This window comes from Scyliorhinus torazame, chromosome 11 (genome assembly GCF_047496885.1).
Source record: "Scyliorhinus torazame isolate Kashiwa2021f chromosome 11, sScyTor2.1, whole genome shotgun sequence".
Classification (NCBI taxonomy): domain Eukaryota; kingdom Metazoa; phylum Chordata; class Chondrichthyes; order Carcharhiniformes; family Scyliorhinidae; genus Scyliorhinus; species Scyliorhinus torazame.
The window spans coordinates 164,867,826-164,884,377 of record NC_092717.1 but is presented as its reverse complement, the minus strand read 5'-3'; the positions used below and the strand labels follow the sequence as shown (position 1 = coordinate 164,884,377).

Genomic DNA, 16,552 nt, shown 5'->3' with positions numbered 1-16,552 from the left:
AGCTAGCCTTGTGACTCTATCTCTAATCTGCACACATTTCTCATGAATTCCAGTGCAACAATCCACCAAAACATGAAGTCCTCACCTTGAGGCATTCTTCTTGTCTTCTCATGAACTGCCCTTATAATCTTGATGACATCCCAACAAGGCCTCTGTCAAAATTCACACTCATGAGGTGCTTACCTTTACACAGTGTCCATCTCGTTGCATCCACATCTTGTGAGGGCACACTACTGCAGGCCAATGGGTGGCCGATCTCTTCCACCCATCATTCAATAGACCTCATGAGGCCTTGTGCAAACTCTCTGCATCCACATGGTGCTTTGGGTCTCTCAATGAGGGTCACAATTATTTTGATAGAAGAAGCCATGCACCTACATGGCAGAGACATGACACCACTTGTGGCATGGATGGACCCCTTCATCATTTTCATGTGGGGGTGTAAAGCCTCTGAAACTCTGACAGATTTTCATACATTTGACACTTGAGTTTTGCAATTTGCATGAAACTGCACCTTTCTTCACTCCTGTGGGGGAATATAGCCACACCTCTCATTGCCTCTATTACCTCCTCCTGTGTATCTGTGCTCAATGTTCTGAATGCCCACCAACATGAGAGCATCTGACTGATGTTATGGAGCCTCTGAAATGTCCACTGCACTAGATGCCCATTACTGTATCTTCCGGAGAGACATGATTTAAGTGAAACAGCTAATCCACGAAACAATCCCTGGCATCTTCGCTTAATTAGAATCTCACACATGATCAAAGAAATAATAGAATCTACCATCACTTTAGTAAATCTCTATTGGTTCCACACAATGGGCTTGATTCTCCGCCTCCCAACGGCGGCAGAGAGATCTGTGATCGGGCAGAGAATCCAGCGTTGTCAAAAAAATGAGATCTCCCACTGCTCCAGTCCTTCCCCCCCCCCTCCCCCGCCCACGGCAGCAGTATCAAGGTTCGCAGCCCATACTAGTGGCAGGATGCAAATGACCCATAACCAAGGCTCTCCCAAAGAAGAGACCACCCCCCCTCCCCTTATAAGTGAGTTGGGGCTTGGGGGGGGGGGGGTGTTCGTGTCGGGGGTTGAGTGATCTGGACGCCATTTCGAAATGTCATCCCGATCTCCTCTTGCACTGAGGAGTTCTGACGGGTCTAAGCGCAGCCTTGGCGGGCATTCTCTGCTGAGGCCCCGGATTGCAACAAAGTACGGTAGATAGCGTGGTCTTTCTTGGCACAGTGAGTGCCAGGAAATACCTGGCTAATCACACTCGACACGGGACCCTGCTGCAATTTCGGTAGATCACTCACATTATCTCTGTTTCTCTCTCCATAGATGCTGCCAGACGAGCTGAGTTTTTCTAGCATTTCCATTTTATCCTAATTATCCTTTCTACGTGAGGTTTGGTGGCCTCCTCCTCCTATCAGTTGGAAACCTGAGTCTTCCCTTGCTGTCTGCGGGAGCACGTCCAGGGAGATGTTACTAAGTCTTGGCACAATCCTCCCTGGCACTGCCGCCACCTCTCTGTAATCTCCCTTGTTCAGCATTATAATGGGCTCTGTGACTGCAGCCTGCCACCAGGCAGCAGACTCCCCATAAAAATAGTGCCTGCCTGCCACCCACGATTTGCCGGCTTGCCCATCTGCTGGCCATTGATGGGCTCTGCGTGGCATAATTGGCAAGGAGGTCCCAAAACCCATCTGTGTATCTGTCCAATCCTGATATGCCCCTGCCATTGGATTCTCCGCACAATCAGCAAAATCCAGCTTTCTGTCCTCAACCACAAACCACAGCCTTAAATTGTCTATTAGCCCATAAACTGCCTGGACTACATGTTAATGGCTTTGTAACAGTTCCATATCGAGGTTGAATGACCCACAGCTGGGAGTTAATTCTATTATTCAGATGCAGCCTTGAGGCTTAATTTGCATATTAATGTTGTATTGAAGTCCTAACGAAAGCAACCTTGCATAAACCAAATATTCCAAAGCTGGATGACATGGTAAATCTTCCTCGCTTTACGTTTATATTGTATAGAGCACAAACTATTACTATATGCAGAAAGCTCATTGTGCTTCTCTTTATACTCGGTGACATTACTGTGGAATTAAATGCTTTATTTCTCTGCACTTTTTATGTATTTAGAAACATTTTATTGGCTAATGAGGTTACTTGATGGAGTTAGAGAAATTATATACTTGCAATAATATGGCAACTTTCACTTCATCAAGATGCATGAACATGCTTCATGGTCAACTAATCGCTGCTGCGAAGGAACCATAGGGTTCCTACAGTGCAGAAGGAGGCCATTCAGCCCATCGGGTCTACACCACCCCTCTGAAAGAGTACTTTACCTAAGCCCAATTCCCTCATCCACTCCCCGGAACCCCACAACCCCAGCTAATCTGCACGTCTTTAGATTTAGGCATGACCAATCCACCTAACTTGCACATCTTTGCACTGTGGGAGGAAACAGGAGCATCCAGAGGAAACCCACACAGACATGGGGAAGAAGTGCAAACTCCACACAAACAGCCGTCCAAGGCTGGAATCAAACCCAGGTTCCTGTCACTCTGAGACAGCAGTGCTAACCACTGTGCCATCATGTTGCCCATTCTTATACACAAACTTGGCAGCCAATGTGTGAAATGAAATGAAAAGTAAAGAATTGAGTAAAAAAAACAAACTGCTAGGCATTTGGCTGCATTGAGGGCTTTTGAGATGCAGATTAGACTAGTAGCAGGGTGAAACCGATGCTTTGTTCAGCAATGTGGAGTCTAGCGGTCTAGTGTCCTAGGTCATCGCCACACCCAGTTTTCTTTCTCTCAGAGAGAATCAGGCCGTCGTGCAATAAGCAGAAGAAGTCTGTGTTTGACTCCAGACGTTTTGCTCTAAACTAGAAAGGGTCCCCAAAAGAAAGCTACAGGACCAGTGTGGTAATTATTTGCTGGATCTGGTTCACAGTATTAAAACCTATGGAATGTTATTTTGGGGAGGTGTATTCTTTATTCTCTGAGTTTTGGAAAGTAGGTAGATTAGATCGGTGGGGGTGGTAATGCAACTACACTGTCTAGGTAACCATTATTGTAGTTAATTGTAAATGTTGTTCTTTATTGTTGTTTTTCTTGTATTTTAAAGATGAATTTTGCTAATTGAATGTTCACAACGAGACCCATTTCCTCAATGGGCTTTATCTCTTTATGCACATTTTTCCCAAATCACAAAAATAAACTGTTAAGAACCGGCATTCCGACTTCCGGTGACAGCGGGCGGGAGGCAGCCGCACACTGGAGGGCTCCCGCTCGGGAATAGGAATTTCGGAGGTTTAACGGCGGGTCCTGGGGGCAATGGAGGCTGTAAAGGTTGTAAGAAGGCACAGGGAGGAGAAATGTCCAAGTTTGGGAGAAAAACGGCCATTCAAAAGGGGGTTAACGGAAGTCCAGTGCAGGAACTATAAGGAAAGCGGAGGCTGGGGCAGCAGGGGAGGCTGCATTGCTCACAGCAGAAGAAATGACCACGGTGATGGCTGTGGAACTTGAAAAACAGTTCACAAAACACATGGAAGCGATGAAGAAGGAGATGGGGGCGGTATTGAAAGTGCTGGTGGAGGAGGCGATTGCCCCGGTGAGGGCGGCAATATCAAGCGTAGTGGCAGAGGTGCGGGAGCAAGGTGAGACACTGAAGGACGTGGAAGAGGCATTATCGCAGCACAGTGATCAACTTACCTCGATGGGGAACGGGTTGCGGAGGGTGATAGAGACCAACAAGGGTCTGCGAGCCAAAATGGAAGACATGGAAAACAGATCCAGGCGACAGAATCTGAGGATTATGGGTCTGCCCTAAGGGGTGGAAGGCCCGAGGCCGACGGAGTATTTTGCCACAATGTTGGCGAAGCTATTGGGGGAGGGGGATAATCCCTCCCGATATGAACTGGATCGGGCTCATCGGTCTTGGAGGCCTATACCAAAGGCGAGTGAGCCGACAAAAGTAGTAACTCTGTGTTTCCGTAGGTATAGCGTGAAGGAGAAAGTCCTGTGCTGGGCAAAGCAGAAGCGGGAGGTGCAGTGGGCTGGAACTAGTATACGTATATACCAGGACTTTACGGTGGAGCTGGCGAGGAGGTGGGCTGTCTTCAGCTGGGTGAAGAAGGCACTGTACAACAGCAAGGTGCAGTACGGCATAGTATATCCAGCTAAGTTGAGGGTGACCTACAAATCCAAGGACCTTTATTTTGGGACGGCGGAAGCAGCGGAGGAGTTTGCGAAGACAGAGGACTGTGGCAGAATTGAGAAATGGTCGTGTACCGGTGGAGCCTCATGTAACTTTATTTTTTCACTGCGTGTTTGTGTATGTACTAAATGAGTCGACGTTGTATATATTTGGACAAGGGAAGAGATGGGACTTTCATTTGCAATGATGGTTCTTTGGGGCTTGGGTGTGTATGGGGGGGTTGTGTGCTGAAGGGGATTTCTTGGATTTCCTGGGACCGGCAAGGGGGAAGGAGACCCGGGCTGGGGCCTCCATGCTGACCGGTTTCAGCCGGCCAGTGAACGGGAGTGAGGTGGGGGCGGCCATCGGAGCCTTGCAGAACAGGTTTCGGTGAGTCTAGCCGGGATGAAAAGTTGGGGGAAGGAACCGAGGTTGGGGGGAGGAGTTTACAAGAGGAAGTGGAGGGGAGGAGTCAGGGAGGGGGGGTCTACAATTCATGGGTGTCATTCACGGTACTCTTTCGGGGATTGGATGGCATTGAATATTGGCGGGGGAGGGGGGTTTGGAGAGTGGACTATATATGTCAATGGTGAGCATGGGCGATTCCTGATTCCTTTTTTCCTTTTTTTTTCTCCCACCTTGGGAGGTTTTGTTTTATTTGATGCTTATATTGTCAGACGGGTCATTGTTTGGGGGGAGGGGGGGGAGGATGGGATCGTTGTTGTTGATAAGGGGATTGACATTGTATTCATTACCGTTTACTGTTTGTTGGTGGGGTGTAAATTCTGAAGAAAATGTGAAAATGGAGAATAAAAATATTTTAATTTTAAAAAAACGGCATTCCAAGTTTCCCTTCTAGGATTTGTAATGCTCTTGCATTGAATATCAGTGGGGTTTATAACAATAGCAATGTCCCCAAAACAGCAATAAGTTAAATAACCAATTAAGATAATGAGATTGTAATACCCAGGTCTTCTTCAAGTATGTTCCACAGGATCTGTACAAGCATTTAGGGCTGCAGTACCCCTGACAATGTAACTTTTTCTCAATACCACACTGCACTGTCAGCCAGGGTTATGTGCTCAGGATCTGAAATCAAGTTTCAATCCACAAACCTTTGACTCAGAGAACTTTTTGCCAAGGCTGACCCAACCAATTTCAGGACTTTGATATGAGAGCATGAGACACTAATTGTGACAATATTAAATGAACCTTAAACTCACGTTTTATATTTCAGGGAGATATAGGCAAGGAAATGTACATCATCAAGGCAGGACAGGTTCAAGTGCTTGATGGAGCTGATGGCAAAAAGGTCCTGGTTACCTTGAAGTGTGGATCAGTATTTGGAGAAATCAGGTAATGTTGTGGTTTAGGAATGGAATTAATTAGTACTAATAAATGTATAATATATACATATTTGTAATAATATCAAAACAATTATACCCAAAAGGTTATGAGGAGTTATTTGAAATGTATTTGAAGATTATATAATAGGAAAACAATGCCATTTGAACATATTGATGTAAGATTTCTGGGAAGACTTTTGGGACAATTTTGAAGGGAAACAGAATGATCCGGTGGTTGTATCCTTCACAATGGCCAATATCAATCACAGAGCAAATGTAACTGCTGTATTCAAGAAAGGAGGCAGACAGGAAGCAAGAAACGACAGGCCAGTTAGCCTTACATAAGTGAGAGGGAAAATTCTGGAATCTATTATTCAGGAAGCTTCAACAGAGCAGGCACAATAATAGCATTCCTATCTCCGGGCCAGAAGCTCTGGGTTCAAGTCCCACTTTATGCAAGGTCCATTGATAATGTGACTAAAATAGGTTGATCATCAGCCTATAAATCCTTCCGATATATCTGATGGCAGGTGGCAAGAACAGGCGTGTTTCCTGGTCAGCCATACTGTAAAAGGAAACTGCAAACCACTGCTGTACTTTGCTAAGCATAATCGTGGACCAATCCAATGAACATTTCTAGGCACCAGCATGCGCATAGTACATGAAAGGGGAGGAGGGTAACAGGGCACTTCGAAAATTTCAATGCAATCAGTCAGAGTCAACATTATTTCATGAAAGGGAAATCATTTTTTAAAATATTTTTTATTAGGGTATTTACAATTAGAACATAGAACATAGAACAATACAGCGCAGTACAGGCCCTTCGGCCCACGATGTTGCACCGAAACAAAAGCCATCTAACCTACACTATGCCATTATCATCCATATGTTTATCCAATAAACTTTTAAATGCCCTCAATGTTGGCGAGTTCACTACTGTAGCAGGTAGGGCATTCCACGGCCTCACTACTCTTTGCGTAAAGAACCTACCTCTGACCTCTGTCCTATATCTATTACCCCTCAGTTTAAAGTTATGTCCCCTCGTGCCAGCCATTTCCATCCGCGGGAGAAGGCTCTCACTGTCCACCCGATCCAACCCCCTGATCATTTTGTATGCCTCTATTAAGTCTCCTCTTAACCTTCTTCTCTCCAACGAAAACAACCTCAAGTCCATCAGCCTTTCCTCATAAGATTTTCCCTCCATACCAGGCAACATCCTGGTAAATCTCCTCTGCACCCGCTCCAAAGCCTCCACGTCCTTCCTATAATGCGGTGACCAGAACTGTACGCAATACTCCAAATGCGGCCGTACCAGAGTTCTGTACAGCTGCAACATGACCTCCCGACTCCGGAACTCAATCCCTCTACCAATAAAGGCCAACACTCCATAGGCCTTCTTCACAACCCTATCAACCTGGGTGGCAACTTTCAGGGATCTATGTACATGGACACCTAGATCCCTCTGCTCATCCACACTTTCAAGAACTTTACCATTAGCCAAATATTCCGCATTCCTGTTATTCCTTCCAAAGTGAATCACCTCACACTTCTCCACATTAAACTCCATTTGCCACCTCTCAGCCCAGCTCTGCAGCTTATCTATATCCCTCTGTAACCTGCTACATCCTTCCACACTATCGACAACACCACCGACTTTAGTATCGTCTGCAAATTTACTCACCCACCCTTCTGCGCCTTCCTCTAGGTCATTGATAAAAATGACAAACAGCAACGGCCCCAGAACAGATCCTTGTGGTACTCCACTTGTGACTGTACTCCATTCTGAACATTTCCCATCAACCACCACCCTCTGTCTTCTTTCAGCTAGCCAATTTCTGATCCACATCTCTAAATCACCCTCAATCCCCAGCCTCCGTATTTTTTGCAATAGCCTACCGTGGGGAACCTTATCAAACGCTTTGCTGAAATCCATATACACCACATCAACTGCTCTACCCTCGTCTACCTGTTCAGTCACCTTCTCAAAGAACTCAATAAGGTTTGTGAGGCATGACCTACCCTTCACAAAGCCATGCTGACTATCCCTGATCATATTATTCCTATCTAGATGATTATAAATCTTGTCCCTTATAATCCCCTCCAAGACTTTACCCACTACAGACGTGAGGCTCACCGGTCTATAGTTGCCGGGGTTGTCTCTGCTCCCCTTTTTGAACAAAGGGACCACATTTGCTATCCTCCAGTCCTCTGGCACTATTCCTGTAGCCACTGATGACATAAAAATCAAAGCCAAAGGTCCAGCAATCTCTTCCCTGGCCTCCCATAGAATCCTAAGATAAATCCCATCAGGTCCCGGGGACTTATCTAATAATTATTATTTTTATAATAATAATAATAACAGCGACATAAACATGGCACAATAAACATTTCCACCCCCATCACAATCTTCAGCCCACCCAACAATAAAATAACAGTCTGGCCCTCCCCCCACCCCACCCCACTTTTCTGGGGAATTCAGCTTCCGCTGACATTTTAATTTTCCCCGAGAAAGTCGACAAACAGCTGCCACCTCCGGGTGAACCCTACCATTGACTCTCTTAAGGCGAACTTTATTTTCTCGAGACTAAGAAACCCAGCCACGTCACTAACCCAGGTCTCTGCACTCGGGGGCTTTGAGTCCCTCCACATTAACAAGATCTGTCTCCGGGCTACTCGGCAAAGGCCAAGACGTCGGCCTCTTTCACCCCGGCACATTCGACACTCCAAAGATCGCCACCTCCGGACTCGGCACCACCTGTGTCTTCAGTACCGTGGACATCACCTTAGCGAAACCCTGCCAAAACCCTCTGAGCTCCGGGCATGCCCAAAACATGTGGACATGATTTGCTGGACGTCCCGCGCACACCGCCTGCCCTCGACCCCGAAAAACTTGCTATTCCGAGCCACCATCGTGTGTGCCTGGTGGTCTACCTTGAATTGTATCAGGCTAAGCCTGGCACATGATGAGGATGTGTTAATCTGCTTAGGGCATCCAGCCACAGACCCGCCTCTATCTCTCCCCCCAGCTCGCCTTCCCACTTGCCCTTTAGCTCCCCCACCGGAGTTTCCTCCGATTCCATAAGTTCTTGGTAGATGTCTGATACCTTCCCCTCTCCCACCCATGTCCTGGAGACTACTCTGTCCCGTATACCCCGTGGCGGCAGCAGCGAGTAGGTCGGAACCTGCCTTCTCAAAAAGTCTCGTCCCTGCAGATACCTAAACCAATTCCCTGCTGGCAATTCAAATGTATCGTCCGGCTTTCAAGCTGGGAACCTCCCATCTATAAATAGATCCCATATCCTCCTAATGCCTGCCCTTTGCCATCTCCGGAACCCACCATCCAGCCTACCCGGTACAAACCGATGGTTATTATAAATTGGGGTCCAAATCGATGCTCCCTCCACTCTCTTATATCTCCTCCATTGCCCCCAGATTCTCAAGACCGGCACCACCACTGACTTGCGGAGGAGTATCGGGCCAGTGAGAACGGCAGAGGTGCCGTTATCAGTGCTCCCGAACTTGTGTCTTTACATGACGCCTCCTCCATCTGCTCCCACACCGACCGATCCCCCCCCCCCCCCCCCACTACCCACTTCTTAATCATGGCTATATTTGCCGCCCAGTAATAATTACAAAGGTTCGGCAGCCCCAACCCACCCTCCCCCGACTGCACTCCAGAAACACTTTCTCCACTCGCGGTGTTTTACCCGCCCACACAAAGCCCAAGATAACCTTATTCGCCCGTTTAAAAAAGGCCCTTAGGATGAAGATGGGGAGGCACTGAAAGACAAACAGAAATCTGGGGAGAACCGTCATTTTCAAGGTCTGTACCCTCCCCGCCAGTGATAGCTGGACCATGTCCTATCTCTTAAAATCCTCTTTCATTTGTTCTACAAGCCGAGATAGGTTTAACTTGTGCAGTGCTTCCCATTCCCGAGCCACTGTATTCCCAAATATCGAAAGCTCCTTCCTACCATTTTAAATGGCAGCTCTCCCAGTCTCTTCTCCTACTGTCGCGCCTGGATCACGAACATCTTGCTTTTCCCCATGTTCAATTCATACCCTGCGGTAGTCACCACCAGTAGTATATTACATGTATTACGGCACTGCCCGTATATTAGAGGTACAAGGGTAAATCCCTGCCTGCTGGTTCCGCCCAGTAGGTGGTGTATAAATGTGTGGGCTCTCCTGTGCTGCAGCCATTCTGGTTCCAGCTACAGGAGGCACAACATCTCTTGGGAGTATGAGCATGGATAGAAGGTTGATTAGCAAACAAGAAGCAGAGACAATGGATAAATGGGTCATTTTCAGGTTGACAAGCTGTAACGAGTGGAGTGTCACAGAGGTCAGTGCTGTGGGCTCAACCATTTACAGTTTATATAAATGACCTGGATGAAGGGACCAAACGTATGGTTGCTAAATTTGTTGATGACTCAAAGATAGATCAGAGAGTAAGTTGTGAAAAGATCATAAGGAGCCTGAATAGGATTTGAGTAGGTTGTGAGTGGACAAACATTGTCAGATGGAATATAATGTAGGAAAATGTGAACCTGTTCACTTTGGCAGGTAGAATACAAATGTATTACGATAATCTTTATTAGTATCACAAGTAGGCTTACATTATCTCTGCAATGAAGTTACTGTGAAAAGCCCCTAGTCGCCACACTCAGGTGCCTGTTTAGGTACACTGAGGGAGAATTCAGAATGTCCAAATCACTTAACAAGCACGTCTTTTGGGACTTGTGGGAGGAAACCGGAGCACCCGGAGGAAACCCATGCAGATACGGGGAGAACATGCAGACTTCACACAGACAGTGACCCAAGCCGGGAATCGAACCCGGGGCCCTGGCACTGTGAACCAACAGGCTAACTACTGTGCTACCGTTTCACACTATTTAAATTGAGAAAGATTGGATAACACTGCTGTGCATTGGGATTTGGGTGTCCTGGTAAATTATTGACAAAAAATTGTTATGCAAGTTTAGCAAGCGATTAAGAAGGCAAATGGACTGTTATTGTTTATTGCAAGGGGAATGGAGTATAAAATTAGGGATGTCTTATTACAGTTGTTTAGCATGGTGGTGAGACCACATCTGGAGTACTATGTACAATTTTGGTCTCCCTAGTTACAAATTGGTATAATTGCACCTGTCTAATTATTAAGGACAGCTGGTCAGCTCTCACCATTGGCTAAGAGGCTGAACAAGAGCCATAACTTTTTAAAGTTTTAAGATGGTGTGGAAAGATCGATTTGTTCCAGGAGTGATAGTATAAGAAATATGGCTTCATTATTTTATAAACAAACTTTATTAAAAGATTTTAAAATATATTTAAACTTCACCCCGAACATTAACAGATGTCATGCAGTTTCTTAAACTTAACACGTTAATTCGTATTAAACAACACTGTAACAGAACTGCAGCTCTCATGCCACTTTCACAGGCAGACAAAGGCAATACTTGGATTTATGTCGCAATTTCTCTCCTGGTAGGGACATTTGTTCTGAACCCTTTTTCCAAAGCCTGCTGCGGTGGCAACTTTCATGACCTCCTTGGTCGATTTCCAAAGCCTTCTCCCCTGTAACTGTTCAAAATAATACTCCTTCTCTCTCTGAGATCCGCTCAGCCCCTCAAACAAAGGCTCTCTCTCCTGAGGTGCCCAGACTCAAACCCACCAGCGTTATCTTGGCTGCTTGATTTCCCACTCCTGTTTAAACAAAAGAGTCATGCTATTGATATGCAACTAACCTCCCATTGACGGGCATAGAGGCCATGAGACTCTGTAAAGGGCTATTGCTGGTCAGACAGGAGTGTCCCAAAAGACAATGGATTTGGAGTGAATCACCCTTGCTGAACTGGACCATCCTGTGTATTCCCATTAACGGTTTAAGTCTCAATGGGACAACATAACTTGGCCAGGTGTAAGCTTATCCCTCTGACTCTGCTAGCAGGTTTTTTTCCCTCAGTCCAATTACCCCCTAAATTATCTACTGTGTTGGGGTCTCATTTCTGGACCCAATTGCCTAATATCTCCCTTGCTTTACATAATTGCATCAGAAGCAGTTCAGAGAAAGTTCACAGCTGTTTCCTGGGATGAAGGGGTTATGTAATGGGGAATGTTTGGATAGGTTAGGCCTGCATCCATTGGCGTTTAGAAGAATGAGAGGTGATCTTAATGAATCATATAAGGTCCTAGGGGACTTGACAGGGTGGACACTGAGAGGGTGATCCCCTTTATGGAAGAGTCTAACATAGAAACATAGAAAATAGAAGGAAGAGCAGACTATTCAGCCCTTCAAACCTGCTCTGCCATTCATTATGATCGTAGCTGATCATCCAACTCAGTAACCTGTTACCGCTTTCTCTCATATCCTTTGATTCTTTTAGCCCCAAGAGCTATATATAACTCCTTCTTGAAAACATACTTGGCTCATCTGCTTTCTGTGGTAGAGAATTCCACAGCTCACCACTCTCTGGGCGATGGGATGTTTCCTCATCTCAGTCCTAAAGGGTCTACCCCGTATCCTCAAACTTTGACCCCTGGTTCTGGAATCCCACACCATCAGGTACATCCATCCTGCATCTATCCTGTCTAGTCCTGTTAGAATTTTACAGGTTTCTATGAATTCCCCTTCATTCATCTAAACTCCACAGAATATAATCCGAATCGACCCAATCTCTACTCATACGTCAGTCCAGCCACCCCAAGAGTCAGTCAGGTAAACGTTCACTGTACTCCCTTCATGGCAAGAACATTCTTCCTCAGAAACCAAAACAGCACACAATATTCCAGGTGTGGTCTCACCCAGGGCCTTTATAATTGCAGCAAGACATCCTTGCTCCTGTATTCAAATCCTCTCACAATGAATGCCAATGTACCATTTGGCTTCTTCACTATCTGCTGCTTACTTTCAGCGATTGATATCCAAGAACACCAGGTGTCATTGCAAATTATCCTCTCCAAATCTATAGCCATTCAGATGATAATCTGCCTGCCTGATTTTGCTACCAAAGGGGAACACCTCATATTAATCCACATTATACTGAACCTGACAAACATTTGCCCACTCACTGAAGTTGTCCTAAACATCACTGCGTCCTCCTCACAGCTCACCTCCCACTCAACTTTGTGTCATCTGCAGGTTTGGGGATATTACAATTAGTTCCCTCATCTAAATCATTGATATCCATTGTGAATAGCTGGGGTCCGAGAACTGATCCCTGCGGTACCCCACTAATCACTGCCTGCCATTTGGAAAAAGATCTGTTTATTCCTGTTCTTTGTTTCCTCTCTGCCAACTAATTTTCTATCCATCTCAATACACCACCCCCAATCCCATGTTCTTTAATTTTACGCGCTAACCTCTTATGTGGGAACTTTGAAAAAGCCTTCTGGAAGTCCAAATGCACCACTTCCGCTGGCTCCCTCTCATCAACTCTATTAATTACATCCTCAAAGAATTCCCGTAGATTTGTCAAGCATGACTTCCCTTTCGTAAATCTGTCCGATACTGCAACTGTTTTCGAAGTGCTCTGCTGTTAAGTCTTTTATAACTGACCGTAGTATTTTCCCCACTATCGACATCAGGCTGACTGGTTTTTAGTTCACTCTTTTCTCTCTACCTCCCTTTTTAAATAGTGGGGTTACATTAGCTAACATCAGCTAGGGGCGGCACGGTAGCACTGTTGCTTCACAACGCCAGGGTCCGAGGTTCGATTCCCAGCTTGGGTCACTGTCTGTGCGGAGTCTGCAAGTTATCCCCTTGTCCATGTGGGTTTTCTCCGGGTGCTGCAGGTTCCTCCCACATGTCCTAAAAGATGTGCTGTTAGGTAATTTGGACATTCTGAATTCTCCCTCTGGATTGGATTGGATTTGTTTATTGTCACGTGTACCGAGGTACAGTGAAAAGTATTTTCCTGCGAGCAGCTCAACAGATCATTAAGTACATGAGAAGAAAGGGAATAAAAGAAAATACAGAATAGGGCAACACAACATATACAATGTAACTACATAAGCACTGGCATTGGATGAAGCATACAGGGTGTAGTGTTAATGAAGTCAGTCCATTAGAGGGTCATTTAGGAGTCTGGTAACAGTGGGGAAGAAGCTGTTTTTGAGTCTGTTTGTGCGTGTTCTCAGACTCCTGTATCTCCTGCCTGATGGAAGAAGTTGGAAGAGTGAGTAAGCCGGGCGGGAGGGATCTTTGATTATACTGCCCGCTTTCCCCAGGCAGCGGGAGGTGTAGATGGAGTCAATGGATGGGAGGCAGGTTCGTGTGATGGACTGGGCGGTGTTCACGACTCTCTGATGTTTCTTGCGGTCCTGGGCCGAGCAGTTGCCATACCAGGCTGTGATGCAGCCTGATAGGATGCTTTCTATGGTGCATCTGTAAACATTGGTAAGAGTCAATGTGGACATGCCGAATTTCCTTAGTTTCCTGAGGAAGTATAGGCGCTGTTGTGCTTTCTTGGTGGTAGCGTCGACATGGGTGGACGAGAACAGATTTTTGGAGATGTGCACCCCTAGGAATTTGAAACTGCTAACCATCTCCACCTCGGCCCCGTTGATGCTGACAGGGGTGTGACAGGCACTCTGCTTCCTGAAGTCAATGACCAGCTCTTTAGTTTTGCTGGCATTGAGGGAGAGATTGTTGTCGCTACACCACTCCACTAGGTTCTCTATCTCCCTCCTATATTTAGGCTCACGTTATTCGAGATCCGGCCCACTATGGTCGTATCGTCAGCAAACTTGTAGATGGAGTTGGAACCAAGTTTTGCCACGCAGTCGTGTGTGTACAGGGAGTAGAGTAGGGGGCTAAGTACGCAGCCTTGCGGGGCGCCAGTGTTGAGGACTATTGTTGGAGGAGGTGTTGTTGTTCATTCTTACTGATTGTGGTCTGTTGGTCAGAAAATCGAGGATCCAGTTGCAGAGTGGGGAGCCAAGTCCTAGGTTTTGGAGCTTTGATATGAGCTTGGCTGGGATTATGGTGTTGAAGGCGGAGCTGTAGTCAATAAATAGGAGTCTAATGTAGGAGTCCTTGTTTTCGAGATGCTCTAGGGATGAGTGTAGGGCCAGGGAAATGGTGTCTGATGTGGACCGGTTGCAGCAGTATGCGAATTGCAGTGGATCAAGGCGTTCTGGGAGTATGAGGTGATGCACTTCATGATCAACCTCTCGAAGCACTTCATTACGATTGAAGTCAGGGCCACTGGTCGGTAGTCATTGAGGCATGTTGCCTGGTTCTTCTTTGGTACTGGTATGATGGTGGTCTTCTTGAAGCAGGTGGGGACCTCAGAGTGGAGTAGGGACAGGTTAAAGATGTCCGTGAATACCTCTGCCAGCTAGTCCGCGCAGGCTCTGAGTGCACGACCAGGGATCCCGTCTGGGCCCGTCACCTTCCGAGGGTTCACTTTCAGGAAGGCCAATCTGACTTCGGAAGCTGTGATGGTGGGTATGGGTGAATTATGGGCTGCTGGGGCACTCGCCAGCGGATTGTTGGTTACCTGCTCGAACCGAGCATTGAGTTCATCGGGGAGCGGTGCGCTGCTGGCGGAGATACTGTTCGGCTTCGCTTTGTAGCCCGTTATGTTGTTTAGTCCTTGCCACAACTGCCGAGAGTCTGTCTGTGACTCTAGCTTGGTTTGATATTCTCTCTTGGCATTCCGGATGGCTTTGCGGAGCTCGGTGTACCCGAACAGGCGCCGGAGTGTGGCGACTAGGGAATTTTCACAGTAACTTCATTGCAGTGTTAATGTAAGCCTACTTCTGACAATAATAAAGATTATTATTATTATTACCTTCCAATCCATAGGAACTGTACCAGAATCTATTGAACCTTGGAAGATGACTGGCAATGCACCCACTTTTTCTAGGGTCACTTCCTTAAATACTCCGGGATGTAGATTATCAGGCCCTGGGGATTTATCAGCCTTCAATCCTATCAATTTCCCCAATACCATTGCCCTACTAATACTGATTTCCTTCAGTTCCTCCCTCCCACTGAACATTTTTGGTACATTATTTGTGTCCTCCTTTGTGAAGACAAACCAAAGTATGTATTTAGTTGATCAGCCATTTCTTTGTTCCACTTTATACATTCCCCTATTTCATAGAAACCCTACAATGCAGAAGGAGGCAATTCAGCCCATCAAGTCTGCACTGACTCTCTGAAAGGTCACCCTACCAAGGTCCACTCCCCCACCCTATCCCATAACCACACCTAACCTGCATATCTTTGGATGCTGACGTACAATTTAACACTGTATTTGCCGTTACCAATCTTTTTATCTTCACATACCTATAGAAACTTTTACAGTCAGTTTCTCTATTCGCCGCAAGCTTACTCTCACTCTATCTTTCCCTCCTTACTCAATCCCTCTGTCCTCCTTGCCAGAATTCTAAACTGCTCCCAATCCTCATGCCTGCTGTTTTTTCTGGCCAATTTCTATGCCTCTTCCTCGGATGTAATGCTGCCTCTAATTTCCCTTATAAGACATGGTTTGGCCACCTTTCGTGTTTATTTGTGCACCAGACAGAAATAAACAATTGTTGCAGTTCACCCATGTGCTCTTTGAATGTTTGTCATTGCTCATCCACCATCATCCCTTTGAGTCACGTCTTCCAATCCATCATAGCCAACTCATATCTCATACCATCGTAGTTTCCTTTATTTAGATTCAGGACCCTAATCTCAGATTCAACTACATTACTCTCCAATTTGATGAAGAATTCTATCATACTATGGTCACTCATCCCCAAGGGATTAGCACAACTTGATTGCCAATTATTCCTTTCTCATTACACAATGCCCAGTCTAGGATGGCCTGTTCTCTCATTGGTTCCCCAGAACTACAACTAAAGGGTAGAGTTTAAAAAGAGTCTCCCATTTAAGACGGACGGGAGGATATTTTGTTTTATTTCAGAGGGGCTTTAATATGTGCAATTCTCTTCTCCAGAGAGCAGTGAAGGCTGGGTCATTGATATTTTTAAGACTG

General features: G+C 46.1%; 1 protein-coding gene across 1 annotated transcript in view; it reads left to right on the top strand.

Moving 5' to 3' along the window:
• The window catches only part of cngb3.1 (cyclic nucleotide gated channel subunit beta 3, tandem duplicate 1), a 209,128-nt gene that overhangs the window by 170,060 nt on the left and 22,516 nt on the right, over positions 1 to 16,552 (top strand). Inside the window, exon 14 of the mRNA XM_072468598.1 lies at positions 5,450 to 5,568. Within this exon, the coding sequence (XP_072324699.1) occupies positions 5,450 to 5,568 (119 nt within the window). The remainder of the gene's footprint in view (positions 1 to 5,449; positions 5,569 to 16,552) is intronic.